Source organism: Pithys albifrons, chromosome 29 (assembly GCF_047495875.1).
Source record: "Pithys albifrons albifrons isolate INPA30051 chromosome 29, PitAlb_v1, whole genome shotgun sequence".
In the NCBI taxonomy this organism is placed as follows: domain Eukaryota; kingdom Metazoa; phylum Chordata; class Aves; order Passeriformes; family Thamnophilidae; genus Pithys; species Pithys albifrons.
Genome location: NC_092486.1, coordinates 835,618 through 854,261, shown reverse-complemented (window position 1 = coordinate 854,261; position 18,644 = coordinate 835,618). Strand labels below are relative to the sequence as shown.

Sequence of the window (18,644 nt, the reverse complement as noted above, 5' to 3'; positions counted from 1 at the left end):
GGAAAAGCAGCATGGGGAGATTCCCGTGTGGAAAAGGGGAGGGAAAAGCAGCGTGGGGAGATTCCCATGTGGGATTAGGAGGGAAAAGCAGCGTGGGGAGATTCCCATGTGGAAAAGGGAAGGGAAAAGCACTGTGGGAAGATTTCCAAGTGGGAAAAAGGGGGGAAAAGCAGCATGAGGAGATAGCCATGTGGGAAAGGGGAGGGAAAAGCAGCATGGGGAGATTCCCATGTGGGATTAGGAGGGAAAAGCAGCATGGGGAGATTCCCATGTGGGAAAGAGGGGGGAAAAGCAGCGTGGGGAGATTCCCATGTGGAAAAGGAGAGGAAAAGGCAGCATGGGGAGATTCCCATGTGGAAAAGGGGAGGAAAAGGCAGCATGGGGAGATTTCCAAGTGGGAAAGGGGAGGGAAAAGCAGCATGGGGAGATTTCCAAGTGGGATTAGGAGGCTCCTCCAGCTGCTGAGGCACCTTTTCTCTGCACGTGGGTGCCTTTTGTCCCCTGGAGGAAGGAGGTGTTTAACCAGCGTGGATTAATCAGCTCTGGGTGTCTGTGTGTGCAGGTGATGTGTGTCCAGATCAAGTGTTTCCACGAGATCATCACCATTGGCTACAACGTGTACCACTCCTACGACCTGCCCTGGTTCAGGACCCTCAGCTGGTGAGGGAGGGAGGGGGAGGGAGGGAGGGAGGGAGGGGGGGAGGGAGGGAGAGGGAGGGAAGGTGAGGGAGGGAGAGAGAGTGAGGGAGGGGGAGGGAGGGAGGGGGAGGGAGGGAGGGAGGGCTCCCCCTGCCAGGAACTGTGTGCAGGGACACCCCAAGGTCCTGACAGATCAGTGAGTGAGGGTTCCCCCTGCCAGGAACTGTGTGCAGGGACACCCCAAGGTCCTGACAGATCAGTGAGTGAGGGTTCCCCCTGCCAGGAACTGTGTGCAGGGACACCCCAAGGTCCTGACAGATCACTGAGGGTTCTCTTTGCCAGGAACTGTGTGCAGGGACACCCAAGGTCCTGACAGATCAGTGAGTGAGGGTTCCCCCTGCCAGGAACTGTGTGCAGGGACACCCCAAGGTCCTGACAGATCCCTGAGTGAAGGTTCTCCTTGCCAGGAACTGTGTGCAGGGACACCCCAAGGTCCTGACAGGTCAGTGAAGGTTCTCCCTGCCAGGAACTGTGTGCAGGGACACCCAAGGTCCTGACAGATCAGTGAGTGAGGGTTCTCCCTGCCAGGAACTGTGTGCAGGGACACCCCAAGGTCCTGACAGGTCAGTGAGTGAGGGTTCCCCCTGCCAGGAACTGTGTGCAGGGACACCCCAAGGTCCTGACAGGTCAGTGAGTGAGGGTTCTCCTTGCCAAGAACTGTGTGCAGGGACACCCCAAGGTCCTGACAGATCAGTGAAGGTTCTCCCTGCCAGGAACTGTGTGCAGGGACACCCCAAGGTCCTGACAGGTTAATGAAGGTTCTCCCTGCCAGGAACTGTGTGCAGGGACACCCAAGGTCCTGACAGATCCCTAAGTGAGGGTTCCCCCTGCCAGGAACTGTGTGCAGGGACACCCAAGGTCCTGACAGATCAGTGAAGGTTCTCCCTGCCAGGAACTGTGTGCAGGGACACCCCAAGGTCCTGACAGATCAGTGAGTGAAGGTTCTCCCTGCCAGGAACTGTGTGCAGGGACACCCCAAGGTCCTGACAGATCAGTGAGGGTTCTCCCTGCCAGGAACTGTGTGCAGGGACAGCCCAAGGTCCTGACAGATCAGTGAGTGAGGGTTCCCCCTGCCAGGAACTGTGTGCAGGGACAGCCCCAGGTCCTGACAGGTCAGTATTTTAGCAGAGCCCACACTGAGGAGGCTGGTCCTGTGGCTGGTGAAGTGCAGGGATGAGAGTCCCAGGATCTGTGCAGGGGTTACCACCTGGGGATGGGCACGGTGGGTGGGGTGGCACAGGAGGCTGGAGGTGGCTGTGGAACAGGGCAGAAGGTGGGCACGTGGAATCCTGAACAGGGGCACCTGGAATCCTGAACAGGGGCACCTGGAATCCTGAACAGGGGCACCTGGAATCCCACAATCCCAGAGTGGGTTGGGATGGAGGGACCTCAAAGCCCACCCAGTGCCACCCCTGCCCTGGGCAGGGACACCTCCCACTGTCCCAGGGGGCTCCAGCCTGGCCTTGGGCACTCCCAGGGCTGGGGCAGCCACAGCTTCTCTGGGAATCCCAGCCCAGCCCTCCCCACTCTCACAGCCAGGAATTCCTTCCCAATATCCCACCTATCCCTGCCCTCTGGCAGTGGGAAGCCATTCCCTGTGTCCTGGCACTACATAAAGGCTGGGACAGGGCAGGAGTGGGGCCTTCAGGATGCACAGGATGGGGATTTTGGGGGCAGAGGATGGGGGATTTTGGGAGGCAGAGGGTGGGGGATTTTGGGAGGCAGAGGCTGAGGATTTGGGGAGGCACAGGATGAGGATTTTGGGAGGCAGAGGATGGGGGATTTTGGGAGGCAGAGGATGAGGATTTTGGGGGCAAAAGATGAGGATTTTGGGAGGCAGAGGATGAGGATTTTGGGGGCAAAAGATGAGGATTTTGGGAGGCAGAGGATGAGGATTTTGGGAGGCAGAGGATGGGGGATTTTGGGAGGCAGAGGATGAGGATTTTGGGAAGCAGAGGGTGGGGGATTTTGGGAGGCAGAGGATGAGGATTTTGGGGGCAGAGGATGGGGGATTTTGGGAGGCAGAGGATGGGGGATTTTGGGAGGCAGAGGATGGGGGATTTTGGGAGGCAGAGGATGAGGATTTTGGGAGGCATAGGATGGGGGATTTTGGGAGGCAGAGGATGAGGATTTGGGGGGCAGAGGATGAGGATTTTGAGAGGGAGAGGATGAGGATTTTGGGAGGCAGAGGATGGGGGATTTTGGGAGGCAGAGGATGAGGATTTGGGGGGCAGAGGATGAGGATTTTGGGAGGGAGAGGATGAGGATTTGGGGGGCAGAGGATGAGGATTTTGGGAGGGAGAGGATGAGGATTTTGGGAGGCAGAGGATGGGGGATTTTGGGGGCAGAGAATGAGGATTTTGGGGGCAGAGAATGAGGATTTTGGGAGGTATGGGATGGGGGATTTTGGGAAGCAGAGGATGGGGGATTTTGGGAGGCAGAGTCTTCCTGCATCAAGGCCAAACCCAAAGCCCAGCTATGGTCCATCCCAGAGCAGAGCTGAGAGGTGCAGCCCCTCCTTGGGATGGTGTTTCCAAACTGGAGGACCCAAAGTTCAGGCTGTCAAAGGACTCAGAGTTCAGGGTGCTGATCCCCAAGGGTCAGTCCCCCCCTGTTTCTCCAGGGGCCTCTCAGGGCTCCTACTCATGAGCATCCACCTCCCCACAGGTACTTCCTGCTCTGTGTGAACTATTTCTTCTATGGGGAGACAGTGACAGATTATTTCTTCACGCTGGTGCAGAGGGAGGAGCCCCTGCGCATCCTCAGCAAGTACCACCGGTTCATCTCCTTCGCCCTCTACCTGACAGGTACCCCCTCCCCTCTGCCCTTCAGCCTCAGCTGCTCCTCCTCCCAGGCTGTGCCCACTGCAGCCCCCACTGCAGCCCAGCCCTGCTCTCAGGGGTGCTGTGGGCAGGGGAAAGGTGAACCAGGGGGAGAAAGGAACCCAGCTCAGAGAGGGATCACAAGTCAGAGTTATAATTTACTGAAGAGATCACAGTAAATACAGTGATACAGAGAAAAATGGGTTTTAACCCACGAACCCAGAGGTATAACCAGCCCCTGGGGCAGGAACAGGATGGTGCTCCTTGGCCCCTGTGCTGAGCCCCACGTGGGCCCTGAGTGCAGAGTGAAAGGAAAGGAAAGCTGTTGGTGAGGATGATGATGTCACAGTCTGGGTGAGAGTGGCAGTGCAGTCCTGTCGAGGTTCTGCTCCTCCTCTGGATCCCACCAGTGGTCCCAGGAGCCCCAAACCCCGAGATTATCCAGGCTCAGGCTCAGGTGGGAATGCCCAGCACCTCCCCCAGGGCAGGGAGTTCCACAGTGGGTGATTTACTCTGTGAGTCCTGGGATGTTCTGGAATCTTTGATGGCCCTTTGGCAGATCTGACCCCTCAGGTGGGTGTGGAGGTGCTGATGCCTCCTGGGAGGGGTCCCTGGTGTGGGGACAGAAACACTGCCCTGTGTCACAGGGTCTGTGACACCCACCTTGGAACACTCCCCTGTCCCACAGGGCCCTGTGACACCCACCTTGGGACACTCCCCTGTCCCACAGGGCCCTGTGACACCCACCTTGGGACACTCCCCTGTCCCACAGGGCCCTGTGACACCCACCTTGGGACACTCCCCTGTCCCACAGAGCCCTGTGACACCCACCCTGGGACACTCCCCTGTCCCACAGGGTCTGTGACACCCACCCTGGGACACTCCCCTGTCCCACAGAGCCCTGTGACACCCACCTTGGGACACTCCCCTGTCCCACAGAGCCCTGTGACACCCACCCTGGGACACTCCCCTGTCCCACAGGGTCTGTGACACCCACCCTGGGACACTCCCCTGTCCCACAGGGTCTGTGACACCCACCTTGGGACATTCCCCTGTCCCACAGGGTCTGTGACACCCACCTTGGGACACTCCCCTGTCCCACAGGGCCCTGTGACACCCACCTTGGGACACTCCCCTGTCCCACAGAGCCCTGTGACACCCACCCTGGGACACTCCCCTGTCCCACAGGGTCTGTGACACCCACCTTGGGACACTCCCCTGTCCCACAGGGCCCTTTAACACCCACCTTGGGACACTCCCCTGTCTCACAGGGCCCTTTAACACCCACCTTGGGACACTCCCCTGTCCCACAGGGTCTGTGACACCCACCTTGGGACACTCCCCTGTCCCACAGGGCCCTTTAACACCCACCTTGGGACACTCCCCTGTCTCACAGGGCCCTTTAACACCCACCTTGGGACACTCCCCTGTCCCACAGGGTCTGTGACACCCACCTTGGGACACTCCCCTGTCCCACAGGGTCTGTGACACTCATCCTGTGCCCTGAGGTGCCAGGTGTGCCCTGAGGTGCCAGGTGTGCCCTGAGGTGCCAGCTGTGCCCTGGGCAGCTGCTGCCAACGATCCATTACTGACAGTCCTTCAGAAATGGCACAGAGGGTGTAGAACCCACAGCTTTGGTCACACCCACACAGTGCCAAACTGGTCCCAGCAGCTGTAACTGGGCCATGCTGTAACTTGGCTGCAGGGGGAGAGTGGTGGCAAATCTCCTGTGTAGGAAAAACCCTCCATGATCTTTATGGGACAACCAGATTGTTGATCTCTCCAAGTGGTCCTTGTAGGCAGTGGGGTGTGTTCCAACAGAGTGCCTTTCCCTGCCCCACATTGCTCTTTATGCAGGTGGAATCTCAAGCAGCTGGGGAGTGTCAAGGGATAAAATCCCTGCTGGCTGTTGGAGGTTCATCCCAATTTTCACTGTCCTTTGTGTCCCCTCAGGGTTCTGCATGTTTGTGCTGAGTCTGGTGAAGAAACACTATCGGCTCCAGTTCTACATGGTGGGTTCCAATGGGGGGCTGGGGGGTTCAAATGAGGGGCTGGGGGTTCAAATGGGGGGCTGGGGGTTTCAAATGGGGGGCTGGGGGTTCAAATGGGGGGCTGGGGTTTCAAATGGGGGGCTGGGGGTTCAAATGGGGGGCTGGGGGTTTCAAATGGGGGGCTGGGGGGTTCAGATCAGGAGCTGGGGGGTTCAAATGGGGGGCTGGGGGGTTCAAATGGGGGGCTGGGGGGTTCAGATCGGGGGCTGGTGGGTTCAAATGGGGGGCTGGGGGGTTCAAATGGGGGGCTGGGGGTTTCAAATGGGGGGCTGGGGGTTCAAATGGGGGGCTGGGGGTTTCAAATGGGGGGCTGGGGGGTTCAGATCAGGGGCTGGGGGTTTCAAATGGGGGGCTGGGGGGTTCAGATCAGGGGCTGGGGGTTTGAATTCTTAAATTCAGGGGCTGGTGGGTTAAATTCCTAAATTGAGGGCCTGAAAAGTTTAAATTTGGGGCCTAGTGTGTTAAATTCAGGGAGTGTTAGGGTTAAATTCAGGGCCTGGTAATGTTAAATTGGGGGCCTGGTGGGTTAAACTCAGTCCTGGTGGGTTAAACTCAGCCCTGGTGGGTTAAACTCAGCCCTGGTGGGTTAAACTGAGTCCTGGTGGGATAAACTTGGGCCTGGTGGGTTAAACTCAGGGCCTGGTTGGTTAAACTGAGTCCTGGTGGGTTAAACTCAGCCCTGGTGGGTTAACCATGTCCTGGTGGGTTAACCATGTCCTGGTGGGTTAAACCATGTCCTGGTGGGTTAAACCATGTCCTGGTGGGTTAACCATGTCCTGGTGGGTTAAACCATGTCCTGGTGGGTTAAACCATGTCCTGGTGGGTTAAACTGAGTCCTGGTGGGATAAACTTGGGCCTGGTGGGTTAAACTGAGTCCTGGTGGGTTAAACTGAGTCCTGGTGGGATAAACTCAGCCCTGGTGGGTTGAACTCAGCCCTGGTGGGTTAAACTCAGCCCTGGTGGGTTGAACTCGGCCCTGGTGGGTTAAACTCTGCCCTGGTGGGTTAAACTCAGCTCTGATGGGTTAAGCTTGGCCTGGCTGCCCCAGCTGGAGCCAGAAGGGCTCAGCCAGGCCGTTTGGGGTGTGCCAGCAGGTGCCCCTGTGCTGGTGTGCCCTGCACTGGGGGCAGAGGGATGTCAGAGCAGGTTTGTTTTGAGGGTCTGACTGACAGAATCCCCCCTCAAACATCAATTCTCTTCCCTCTGCACTGTGGATGCTCTGAGGAAACCTCCTGCCAGCTCAGAGGGCTGCACAGAGCTCCTGGGGGCACACTGGCCTTGGCCCCTCTTCCCAAACCCCAGGGAGGTGTTTCTCCTGGCTGCCCATTGCCACAGCCAGTTTGGCTTTCCAAAATATTCAGCACAGAGGGATCTTCAGTGTCCTGCTCCTCTCACACAGCCAGAGAGCTGAGGGAGGGGGTGGAGAGGGGTGGGATGAGGGGCAGTGCTCCAGCAGAACTTCCAGCAGAACTTCCAGTGAAGGGGAGTGGAGTGGGGTGGGATGAGGGGCAGTGCTCCAGCAGAACTTCCAGCAGAACTTCCAGTGAAGGGGAGTGGAGTGGGGTGGGATGAGGGGCAGTGCTCCAGCAGAAGCTCCCAGTGAAGGGGTGTGGAGTGGAGTGGGATGAGGGGCAGTGCTCCAGCAGAAGCTCCCAGTGAAGTCCCAACTGCAGAACTTGCCCATGAATTCCTGTGCCCTGCCCTTTCTGAGCCCCTGGGCTGTGCCCCCCAGCAGGGCAGTGTCCCTGGGCAGGCTGGACTCCAGTCCATGCCATCCTCCTCTCTTGCAGTTCGGATGGACCCACGTGACGTTGCTCATCGTGGTCACCCAGTCCCACCTCATCATTCACAACCTGTTTGAGGGCATGATCTGGTGAGTCTGCTCTGCTTCCTGCAGCCTGAACCAGCTGGCTGTGTCTCCAAACAGCCCCAGGATTTCTGGGTTGAAAGGGGCTCTGAAGCTCCCCCAGGTCCCTGGGCAGGGACACCTTCCATGAGAGCAGGTTTCCTTCTAGGGCCCTGAATGGACCAGCTGTGCTGGTTAAAGGTGACCCTGCAGGAGAAACGAACCCAACACAAGAGAGATTCTAAGTCAGAGTTACAATTTAATACCAACATTGCAATCAATGCAGTGGCACAAAGAGCAATTGGGTTTAACCCCCAAGCCCAGCAGTCTAACCCAACCCCCTGGGGCACAAACACAGGGGGGTTTGGTGGCCCCTGTGCTGAGCCCCACGTGGTTCCCCCGAGGCCAAAGGCAAAGGAGGGGACAAAGCTGTTGGTGCAGATGATGGCAGAGTCTGGGGGAGAGTGGGGGGCTCCTCCTGTGCAGGGTCTGCTCCTGCTCTGGATGCCAGGAGTGGTGCCAGAGGTGCCCAAAGGCCAAGATTGTCTCCCCTGAGGTTTGGGTGGGAGCCCCCAGTGCCTCCCCCAGGGCAGGGAGTTCCAGCCTGGGGGATCTGACTCTGGCACTCAGGGGGGATTTTGGACTCGTTGCTGGCCCCTGAGCAGAGCTGAGCCCTCAGGTGGGTGTGGAGGTGCCAAGGAGTCCCTGCAGGGCAGTTCTCCCAGCTCCTCTGCCAGGCTTCTTTCCCAGCCAGCTCCCAGCCTGAGGGCTCAGCTGTGCCCTGGGCAGCTGCTGCCAATGGGCCCTTGGGAACAGTTGCTGGGCAATGGCCCAGAGGGTTTGGAATGCCCAGCTTTGGTCACCCCCACACTGGGACAAACTGGGAATGCCCTGGAGACACCAGACAGCTCAGCATGGGGGGCACCTGCCCCACAGCAGCAGCTCAGGGTCTAAAGCACAGAATCCCACACTGGGTTGGGTTGGGAGGGACCTTAAAGTTTGTCTCATTCCACCCCTTGCCGTGAGCACCTCCCACCAACCCAGAGTGCTCCGACCTGGCCTGGGACACTTCTAGAGATGGGGCAGCTTCTCTGGGCACCCTGTGCCAGTGCTGTGCCAGCTCCTCATTTCCTCCTGATATCTAATCCTTTTCTTTAACCTTCCCACTCAATTTGGAGTCTGTTCTTTTACCAAAGCAAATGGCCAAGGAGAAGGTGCTGCCTGGGAGGGCCCAACCTGTCCAGAACAGACCAGCCAGAGCTTGGGTGATCCCAGGGTGGACTCAGGACTTGCTTTGTGTCACTTGAGGCACACAGAGATGTTGCAAAGAAGCACCTGAAAATCCCTGTGGGGTGTGGGGACCTTTCAGGTGGTGCCAGGCCTGGGGAGATGCTTTGTCTTCCAAGGGATGGGAAAGTGCTGCTGGATTTGGGGCTGTGCTGGAGAAGGAGAGAGGTGGAGCCTCCCATCCCTGGCAGCTGCTGGGCACAGGGGAAGCCTCTTTAGTGGTTCTCTGTGGTGGTTTTTAACCTTAATACTCAATTTTTAGTCTGGGGAAGGAAGGAGGTGGAGCCTCCCACCCCCTGCAGCTGCTGAGGACAGGGAAGCCTTTTGGTGCTCCTCTCTGTTGCTCCTCTCTGGTGGTCCTCTCTGGTGGTCCTCTCTGGTGGTCCTCTCTGGTGGTCCTGCCAACACCAGCAGGGCCAGGAACTAGTTTAGGTCTCTGTGTGTCACAGCCAGCCCAGAGCACTCTGGGAGCCTCCTGCTTACACTGGGATGGGGTGGGGTGGGGAGGTGGGTGTCCAACAGCTAAAGAAAATGGGCTTAAAACCAGCAGTTTTGGGTACACAACCCACTTCTCAGTCCAGAGCATGAGACCAACCCCCAGACTTCCTTTGGAGCTCCAAGTGGGTGCTCCTTGCATGGCCTTGAGGAAGGAGATGTTGATGTGATGACCCTTCCCGTGGTGGCAGCTGCTCCCCAAGCCTTGGGGCTGGCTGGTGTTGGCACCCACCAATGGTTTGCTCCCTGTGCTGCAGGTTCATCGTGCCCATTTCCTGTGTCATCTGCAACGACATCATGGCCTACATGTTCGGGTTCTTCTTCGGCCGCACACCCCTCATCAAGGTCTGTGACACTCTGGGGACAGGACAGGCTTTGGGCTCCTGGGGGGCTGGAGCACTGCTCCAAATCAAACCTGGCCTGGGAGGCTCCAAAATTAATTATCCATCTTGGAAAGGGCTTTGGAGATGAACTGTGAGCAAAGGACAGTTTCAGACCGAGGTGTTGGTGTCACATCTCACCAAACCCTTGGCTGTGGGTGGTGGTGGTGGCACCACTTGTTGTTGGCCTCAGCAGTTCCCAAGGCAGGAGGGGCTGCAGAGGTGTGTGAATAATGACCTTCTCTCTCCCTCTCTCCCTCTTGGGCAGCTCTCCCCAAAGAAGACCTGGGAGGGCTTTATTGGAGGATTCTTTTCCACTGTGTTGTTTGGATGGTTGGTAAGTTGGTGCTTTTCCCCTGACCTTTTCCCTTCACAGGGGGTCTAAAAACTGCAGTCAGGCTTTAATGTCTGCCAGCTCTTGCCAGAGCCTTCCCCTTTTCCTTGCTGAACTTCTCCAGGTCTGTGTGCAGGCACTGCAGGAGGTTTTCACTCCCTGCTAAACCCTGTGACATGTTCCTTACAGGGGACATTCCCCTCTGCTGCTGCTGGGTGGGTGCTGTGCATCATCCCAAGGGCTGTGTGGGGAATTCTGAGCATGCTGACCTGTGCTGTGCCCATCTCTGGCTGCCTGGTGCTGTCCCTGAGCCCTGGGGTGCAGCCTGGCCCAGCTCTGGGCCCTCCTTGCTCAGCAGCTGCTCCTGCTCTGCCTCCAGCCAATTAGTGCTGCTCAGGACAGTAATCTCCTTAGGGGAGCTGCAGCGTGGCTCCTCCTCTGCCCCTCTCCTTGTGTGGCCTCTCTCTGGGAGATGAGCTGTGCCCCAGTGCCCCAGGCCTGCATTAACCCTGTTTGCCATGCCCTCTGTGCCCCTGGAGCTGTCCTATGTCATGTCTGGGTACCGCTGCTTCACCTGCCCCGTGGAGTTCAACAACGACACCAACAGCTTCACGGTGGACTGTGAGCCCTCCGAGCTCTTCCAGCTGCAGGAGTACAACATCCCCCTGGTGCTGCAGTCTGTGGTGGGCTGGGTATGCATTTCCTCTTTATCTCCTCTTATTTACTGGGGTAGGAGCCCTAGGGAGGGAGGGCAGGGGGTTGTTTCGTTGGGCTGTGGAGGAACGTGGCAGGGGGTGATGGTACATCTGGAACAAAGGGGGAGTGTGGTGGTGGTTTGTGTTGGTTGGCAGCCCCAGGGGGGGCATTAACCCACTAGAAAACCAACTGAGCTGCAGCCTGGGGAGCAGGGAAGGAGGGGCAGCTCTCCCTGCCAGTGCTGCTCCCAGTGCAAACCCCTCCCTGCCCCGTTTCCCTGCAGAAGACTGTCCGGATGTATCCCTTCCAAATCCACAGCATCGCCCTCTCCACCTTCGCCTCCCTCATCGGCCCCTTCGGGGGCTTCTTTGCCAGTGGCTTCAAGAGGGCCTTCAAAATCAAGGTGAGGATGGGGAGGGGCAGTTCCATCCTGGGAAGGGGGCACTGGAAGGTTCCTGCCCTTGGGAGCAATCCCAGAGCTCCAGGGAGAAGCAGAATCGGGGGAAGGGAAGGTCTGAGAAGGTTTGGGAAGGGAAGGGAAGGTTTGGGAAGGGAAGGTCTGAGAAGGTTTGGGAAGGGAAGGTTTGGGAAGGGAAGGGAAGGGAAGGTCTGAGAAGGTTTGGGAAGGGAAGGGAAGGTTTGGGAAGGGAAGGTTTGGGAAGGGAAGGTTTGGGAAGGGAAGGTTTGGGAAGGGAAGGTTTGGGAAGGGAAGGGAAGGTTTGGGAAGGGAAGGGAAGGTTTGGGAAGGGAAGGGAAGGTTTGGGAAGGGAAGGTTTGGGAAGGGAAGGTTTGGGAAGGGAAGGGAAGGTTTGGGAAGGGAAGGTTTGGGAAGGGAAGGTTTGGGAAGGGAAGGTTTGGGAAGGGAAGGTTTGGGAAGGGAAGGTTTGGGAAGGGAAGGTTTGGGAAGGGAAGGTTTGGGAAGGGAAGGGAAGGTTTGGGAAGGGAAGGGAAGGGAAGGTTTGGGAAGGGAAGGGAAGGGAAGGTTTGGGAAGGGAAGGGAAGGGAAGGTTTGGGAAGGGAAGGGAAGGGAAGGTTTGGGAAGGGAAGGTTTGGGAAGGGAAGGTTTGGGAAGGTTTGGGAAGGTTTGGGAAGGTTTGGGAAGGTTTGGGAAGGTTTGGGAAGGGAAGGGAAGGGAAGGGAAGGGAAGGGAAGGGAAGGGAAGGGAAGGGAAGGGAAGGGAAGGGAAGGGAAGGGAAGGGAAGGGAAGGGAAGGGAAGGGAAGGGGAGGGGAGGGGAGGGGAGGGGAGGGGAGGGGAAGGGAAGGGGAAGGAAGGGGAAGGGGAAGGAAGGGGAAGGGGAAGGAAGGGGAAAGGAGGGGTTGTTCAGTCAGAGCTCCAGGGAGGAGATCAGGATGGGTGCTCTGGGAAGGAGGGAGGTTGTGCAGTCACAGATGCCACAGCAGGATCTGGGGTTTTTTTTTGACTGAATGTGGAGAGACCTTCAAATTTCAACTCTGGTGTTCTAACCCTGCTGTGGTGCAGAAGTTGAAGGTCCAGCCAGGAAATTTTGCAATCTGAGGCTTCCCTTGATGTCAGCAGGCTGGTTTGATGTATAAACAGCCTGTGATCAGTGTAAGATGCCTTGAAAGGCATCTTAAGATAAACACCAGCCCTGCCTGACCTCTGGTGACAGTTCAGCCTCACTGTCCCTCAGGCACCAGCAGCTTCATAAAGGGGAAACTTCTCAAACCAGGGAGAGATTAAACAAAATATCTTAGTCTGCCTTTGCCTTCTGGGAGGAGCTGAAGCAAAGGGGTGGGTGTCAGAAAGCAAGTGCCAGGTGTTTGGAGCTGCTCAGTGCCATCTCTGCTTTGCCCAGGACTTTGCCAACACCATCCCCGGGCACGGAGGGATCATGGACCGCTTCGACTGCCAGTACCTGATGGCCACCTTTGTCAACGTGTACATTGCCAGCTTCATCAGGTGTGTGTGCTGGGGGCTGCCAGGGCAGGGCACGGGGGCACCTTCCCCCTTGGTTGGCACCTGGAAACACAAGACACCAATCAAAGGCTTGAAGAAGGGAAGGGTCCTTCAGTGGGGTCATGCAGAGCTGGAAACACACCCCTCATTCCCCTTTATTCCACTGGAACTCCTCCTCCTGCATCCCTGGGGATGCTGGGTGGGGTTTCCAGAGCCAAACAAGCAGGAGAGTCCAATTTCATGGCATGGCCAAGCATTGTGTAGCCAAGGCCAGAAGAAAACCAGTCAGCTCAGTTGGTTAAAACTTGGCTGTTGCAATGCCAAGGTCAGGGGTTCAATCCCCTCTGTGGGCCATTGACTGAAGAGTTGGACTCGATGGTTCTTGGGGGTCCTTCCCACTCAGAATGGTCTGGGATTCTGTGATTTTCAAAACCTGTAGGTCCATAAACCTGTAGGTGCATAAAAGGTATCTGAAGGAGCTGAGGAACTGCCTGCTTTCATTTCTGAGAGGGAGCATCAGCTGAGAGGATGTTCAGTCCTCTTCAAACAGGCTGGATTTGGGGTGTTGGTTTGTGTTCAGGGTTTTGCAAAGATCTCTGCATCCCACTTGGAGTGAAGCAGAAGGAATGGAGAGCTTTGCTGGAGCTGCCCCTGAGCCCCAATCCTGCTGAGATGCCACCATGGGCTCACTGACCAGGATGTCCTTGTGTTTCAGAGGTCCCAACCCAAGCAAACTGATCCAGCAGTTCCTGACCCTGAGGCCAGACCAGCAGCTGCACATCTTCAACACCCTCAAAGCACACCTGGTTGACAGAGGCATCCTGCAGGAGTAACCCCGAGGGTGGCACAGGACTGGGCACAGACAGGCCTCCAAGAGGGAACCCCTGGCTTGCCTGAGCTGAGACAATAACAAGGCCTCATTTCACTGTAACTTTTCTTCCTTTCTTGGTAAATGTTTGCATTTGTGGTTTGTTTTTTTTTAAATGATTATTTATAGAGCTTTGGTTCAAACGAGCAGATGTTGAGTTTGGAGCTGAGGAGGAGTGAAGGATTGGAAGTTTGGGTGAGGCAGGAGGGTGGCACTGTCCCCAGGGGCTGTCCTGAGCCTCTGGGAGGTGTTTGGGCAGGGCTGAGCTTTCCCTGGGGTGGGTTTGGCAGGGAATGCAGAGCGTTGTCCATGGGGGGCTGGCAGGGAGGTGACTCTGTGCCCTCCCCTGTGCCAGGCTGGTGGCAGCTCTGGGGACCATCCCTCTCTCCAGGGGCACCTGGGAGTGCAGGGGGAGTTTTCCACAAAGCTGTGGGAATCTCCCTGCCCTTCTCAGGTGATTGGAAGAGGATCCTGTCCCAGCCCAGCCCTGTGGGCCCTGCCCTGCCAGGCCCTGCAGCTTCCCCTCCTGCTGGTCCTGGCAGTGCCACTCCCATTCCCCCCTTGGGGGCTGAGATTTTGGCAAATGAGGTTTTTATAACCAGGGACACACTGGGGACAGGGAGCCAAGGACTGGGAGCTGCAGGTGGGAGCCTCAGATTGCTTCAAAAATAAGTTTTAAAGGACCTTGAAGCTTCATTGAGTAACTCCTGCCAAGTAAGAACAACCTTTAAATACCTTGGTTTGTTTTCCCCCTTTGAGAACCACATTTTTCCATTCCCCAACGGTTGGAAAGGCCACACTTGGTTATTTTGGGTGATTTGGGGAGCAGTTTCCAGCCTGTTTTGTTGCTGGTTGGGCTCCAGCTCTGCTGGGGCTGCACTGGTTGTTGTGTTGTGTTTTCTTTCAGGGATCATGTCTGTGTTAAACTTGAGTTGTAGATGTTGTGCTGCTGATTCCCCACGGTCTGTGTTGCATTTCAGGTTGGGCTCATTTCTCTGCAGGCTTCTGTCCTGCTTTGCTCACTGAATCTTGTCACAAATAGTTTGTACTGCAGGTTTTATTGAAGTATTTCCCTTTATTTTGTCATACTTTTTATTATTTAAAAAGGAGAGCCCTAGAGATTGTAAAACTTTCTTCCTTTTTTTCTCTGTGCTCAGATAGTGCAAACTCCCCCATTTACACCTTATGCAACATTCCCAAGCACCAGTGACTCTGATTTTCCTTCTTTCCATAGTTTGTGCATGGGAGAGAGAACCTTTACCTTGTTTTACCCTGGGGGATGAGGGACAGGGAGAGCTGGGACAGAAATGGGGGTTTCAAGCACTGCTGGCACACACTGAGGCACAGCCCCCCCAGGTGAGACCTGGACTGAAAAGAAACCACCTGAAAACACCCCAAATTCAGAGTTTCCCCTCCCTGTTCTGGCTCTGTGCAGAGCTCATGTGTGTGTGTGAATACACTGAGCAGCTCCTGCCTCTCTGGGGGCTCTGGGGTGGGTTTGGCTTCAGCCCCACGGGGCAGGAATTTGATGGGGAGCCCAGAGGAGGGAAGGGGGGTGTCCACAGGGCATTTTCAGTGTGGGGCACTGAGCCAGGGCAGGACTGGGGAATGCCAGGGGTGCCCACAGAGACCTCCCTGGGCTGCCTGTGGGCTCTGTTCCTTCCCAGCTTCATTTATTTTCTGTCAGCTGAGACAATATTGGTCCAAGCCCTTCCTTTGCAGCCTGGAGAGGAGGATGAAGGTGCTTCCACCTCGCTTTGCCCAGGGAGGATGTTTGGGTTGTTTCATCACATCTTGGCTCAGTTCAGGGGGGCAAAGTGGGGGCAGTGCCAGGAGCATCCATGGGAATAGGTGTGGGGGTGTTTTGCCCTGTGGGGTCACACCAGCTGGTGCTTTTCAGGGTTTCCAGGGTTGTCCTGCCCTTGCCACCACCTGCCAAACCCCCTTGTGGGCACTGTTGGGGCACAGGCAGAGGTGACAGTGTTGATGAATATTCCCAAAGTGTGCTCTGTTTATATTAAGAAGTTCTCCCAGAGGGTCTTTAGTCTCCTGCTCCTCTGCTGGGACCCTTTTGTGCTCAAACCCCCCCAAGGCTGTGGGGCAGCCCTTGCTCTGAGGCAGATCTGGGCCCTTCTGCAGGGTGTAAGTGCTGGGTGTGGGCACTGGAGGGCAAAGTGGTTCCATCCAGAGGCTGCCAGGCTGGGAGAGCAGCAGCAGCTCTGCCTCTTCCCTGCCCAGCTTTGGTCCTGCTTCCCTCCAGAGTGCAGGGAAAGGCTGAGCTTCCAGGCCTGTGCTCATCCTGGAGAGGAAGGCTGGGTGGGGAAAGGGCTGCTGTCCTGCAGGGAAGTTTGTTAAACTTCCTGGAAAGCACAGAGGGAGGGAGAGAGAGGGGTAAGAGTATTTGCAAGTTGTGAAGGTGGATTTAGAGAATCATGGAATGCTTTGGGTTGGAAGGGGCCTTAGAGATGGTCTTGTTCCAACCCCCTGTTGTGGGCAGGGAATTTTCACTGGCCCAGGTTGCTCCAGGGCCCATCCAGCCTGATCCTGAACATTCCAGGGCTGGGGAGCCCTGACTCAGCCTGCTGAGGGAACAGGAGCAGCCCCTGAGGGGTGCCTGGGATGCCCAGGAGGTGCAGCAGGACAGTGGCCCCTCTTCTCCATTGCTTTGGGCCTTGGTGGTGCTGCAGCTCCCCAGAGCTCCAGTTTGGAGGGAGGAGATGTGGGGAGGCCCCAGAGATCCTGGGAATGGCTGGGCAGGAGATGTGGGGCTGCTCAAGGGGAGGTTCTCCAGCTCAGGCTGCACTGTAGGTTTAGTTCCCTGCGGGCTCCAGCACTGGAAAAGTCCTTCCTGTTGTGCCAAGCAAAGAGGAAGGGCAGAGCAGCAGGGGCAGGGCCTGTGCCAGCTGGGCAGGGTGTCTGGGAGGGAGAGACAAGCAGGACTGGCCAGTGTGGAGCCCCTGAGGGCACAGCTGGGCAGGGTGAGAGCCAGCCCTGCACCCACTGGGACAGACTGGGAGGGAGGTGGCAGCGTTTGCCACAGGGAGGGCGCGAGGCTGGAGAGCTGCCCCGTGTGCTGGGAGGGACTGGCTGTGCTGGGAGGGCACTGGGCACCCACAGGGTGCCATGTTTGGGCACGGGTTTGATCCCCAGCCTGGGCTGGCATGGCTGGGCTGGGTGTGGGGCACGAGCACTGGGCACACTGGCACAGGAATTGGCTTCTCCACGTGTGGTTGTGTCCCAGGTGGGTTTGCAGGAGTGCCCAGGGAGGCTCCAGAGCTGGTTTGGGGCTGTGCCCTTTGTGATCAGCCTGTGCTGAACAGCCCCCCGGGGTGAGGGGCTCCCAGTGCCCCTGCTCCCTGCCATTCCTGGTGCCCTCTGTGCCCGGGGGGCTGCAGGGCCCACAGCCCTCCCAGCATCATTTATTCCCCAGGGAATCTCTCCTGTTTCCAGTGGGCACAGAGAGCCCCCAGGCCTGGCTGTGGTGGCATCCCCCTCCCCTCCTGCCCAGCCCTGTGTGGTGGCAGCACCCTCCCAGCCCCTCCTGGGCACAGCCCCGTCCCCAAAGGGTTCCCCCCTCCGTGCCCAGCCCTGGGGTGGCACTCAGTGCCCCCGAGTGCCCCGTGTGCCCTCTGTCCAGCCAGCCCTGTCCCCCACTGGCTTCTTTCTCTGTGCATTGGTTTCAGTTCAGTTTAGCTGCACATGTAGAGTTGCCTTCCTTTGACTGAATGTGAGATACTGTATATTTTAAAGTATTTACCCTATTTATATACTGTATGTTACTGTTAAATAAATATAAGTTCCATTACCTGCAGTGGAGGTTTTTCTTGGTGGGATGTTCCAAACCTCCTTCCCGTGCTCTGTGGGGCAGATCCAGCTGGTCCAGACTCACATTCCCTCAGTCCTTCCTCAGGGATTTTCCCAGGGGCAGACCTGGCTGTGGCAAGGACAGGTGGGCAGGATTGGACCAACATGTCCTGCCTGAGGGGCCACCAAGAGCCTGAGGGGACACCAAGAGCCTGAGGGGACACCAAGAGCCTGAGGGGACACCAAGAGCCTGAGGGAACACCAAGAGTGTGAGGGGACACCGAGAGCCTGAGGGACACCAAGAGCCTGAGGGGACACCAAGAGCGTGAGGGGACACCGAGAGCCTGAGGGGACACTGAGAGCCTGAGGGGCAGCAAGAGCCTGAGGGGACACTGAGAGCCTGAGGGGGCACCAAGAGCCGGAGGGGACACTGAGAGCGTGAGGGGACACCGAGAGCGTGAGGGGACACCGAGAGCCTGAGGGACACCAAGAGCCTGAGGGGACACTGAGAGCGTGAGGGGACACCGAGAGCGTGAGGGGACACCGAGAGCCTGAGGGGACACTGAGAGCCTGAGGGGACACTGAGAGCCTGAGGGGGCACCAAGAGCCTGAGGGGGCACCAAGAGCGTGAGGGGACACTGAGAGCGTGAGGGGACACCGAGAGCCTGAGGGGACACTGAGAGCCTGAGGGGGCACCAAGAGCCTGAGGGGGCACCAAGAGCCTGAGGGGGCACCAAGAGCGTGAGGGGACACTGAGAGCGTGAGGGGACACCGAGAGCGTGAGGGGACACCGAGAGCCTGAGGGGACACCAAGAGCCTGAGGGGACACCAAGAGCGTGAGGGGACACCAACAACCTGAGGGGGCACCAAGAGCCTGAGGGGACACTGAGAGCCTGAGGGGACACCGAGAGTGTGAGGGGACACCGAGAGCCTGAGGGGACACCAACAACATGAGGGGGCACCAGGAGCCTGAGGGGACACCAACAACCTGAGGGCCACCAGGAGCCCCATTCCCAGCAGGATTGGTCCCGATCCCAGGTTGGACCCTCCAGGCCCAGTTGGATCAGTGGCCTCGGCAAATCAGCTCCTTTTGCCCAAGACACTTCACTGGGGATGTGACCGATCGTTGGGAGTTCCCCCACCAGAAATCCCTCCTTCCTCTCAGCCCTGCCTGGGGCTGGGAGGGCACAGACCCCTCTGTTCACCCACACAAGGGCTGGGTTTAGCTCTGCTGGTGCTTTGCCTGGTTTTCCCTTACCAGCTCAGCCACGCCTGCCCCTGGCACAGCCTCCTGTGCCACCCTGGGTGGGCACTGCAGGCACGTTCCCCCTCCAGCAGCCCCACAACGTGCCACCCTCATGGCAAAGCAGCTCCCAAACCCCAACACACCCCCTGCAACCCAGCAGTGCCCACCTGCAATGGGCAGCCACAGGCACAGCAATT

General features: G+C 57.6%; 1 protein-coding gene across 2 annotated transcripts in view; it reads left to right on the top strand.

Moving 5' to 3' along the window:
* Nucleotides 1–17,202, top strand: part of CDS2 (CDP-diacylglycerol synthase 2) — a 50,034-nt gene extending 32,832 nt beyond the window's left edge. For both annotated transcript variants that reach the window (XM_071579136.1, XM_071579137.1), the window contains 10 exons: nucleotides 563–660; nucleotides 3,367–3,506; nucleotides 5,475–5,533; nucleotides 7,363–7,445; nucleotides 9,458–9,545; nucleotides 9,849–9,917; nucleotides 10,454–10,606; nucleotides 10,894–11,013; nucleotides 12,429–12,532; nucleotides 13,245–17,202. In XM_071579136.1, coding sequence (XP_071435237.1) covers nucleotides 563–660; nucleotides 3,367–3,506; nucleotides 5,475–5,533; nucleotides 7,363–7,445; nucleotides 9,458–9,545; nucleotides 9,849–9,917; nucleotides 10,454–10,606; nucleotides 10,894–11,013; nucleotides 12,429–12,532; nucleotides 13,245–13,362 — 1,032 coding nt within the window. In that variant the 3' untranslated portion in view covers nucleotides 13,363–17,202. The remainder of the gene's footprint in view (nucleotides 1–562; nucleotides 661–3,366; nucleotides 3,507–5,474; nucleotides 5,534–7,362; nucleotides 7,446–9,457; nucleotides 9,546–9,848; nucleotides 9,918–10,453; nucleotides 10,607–10,893; nucleotides 11,014–12,428; nucleotides 12,533–13,244) is intronic.
* The last annotated feature ends 1,442 nt before the right edge of the window (nucleotides 17,203–18,644 follow it).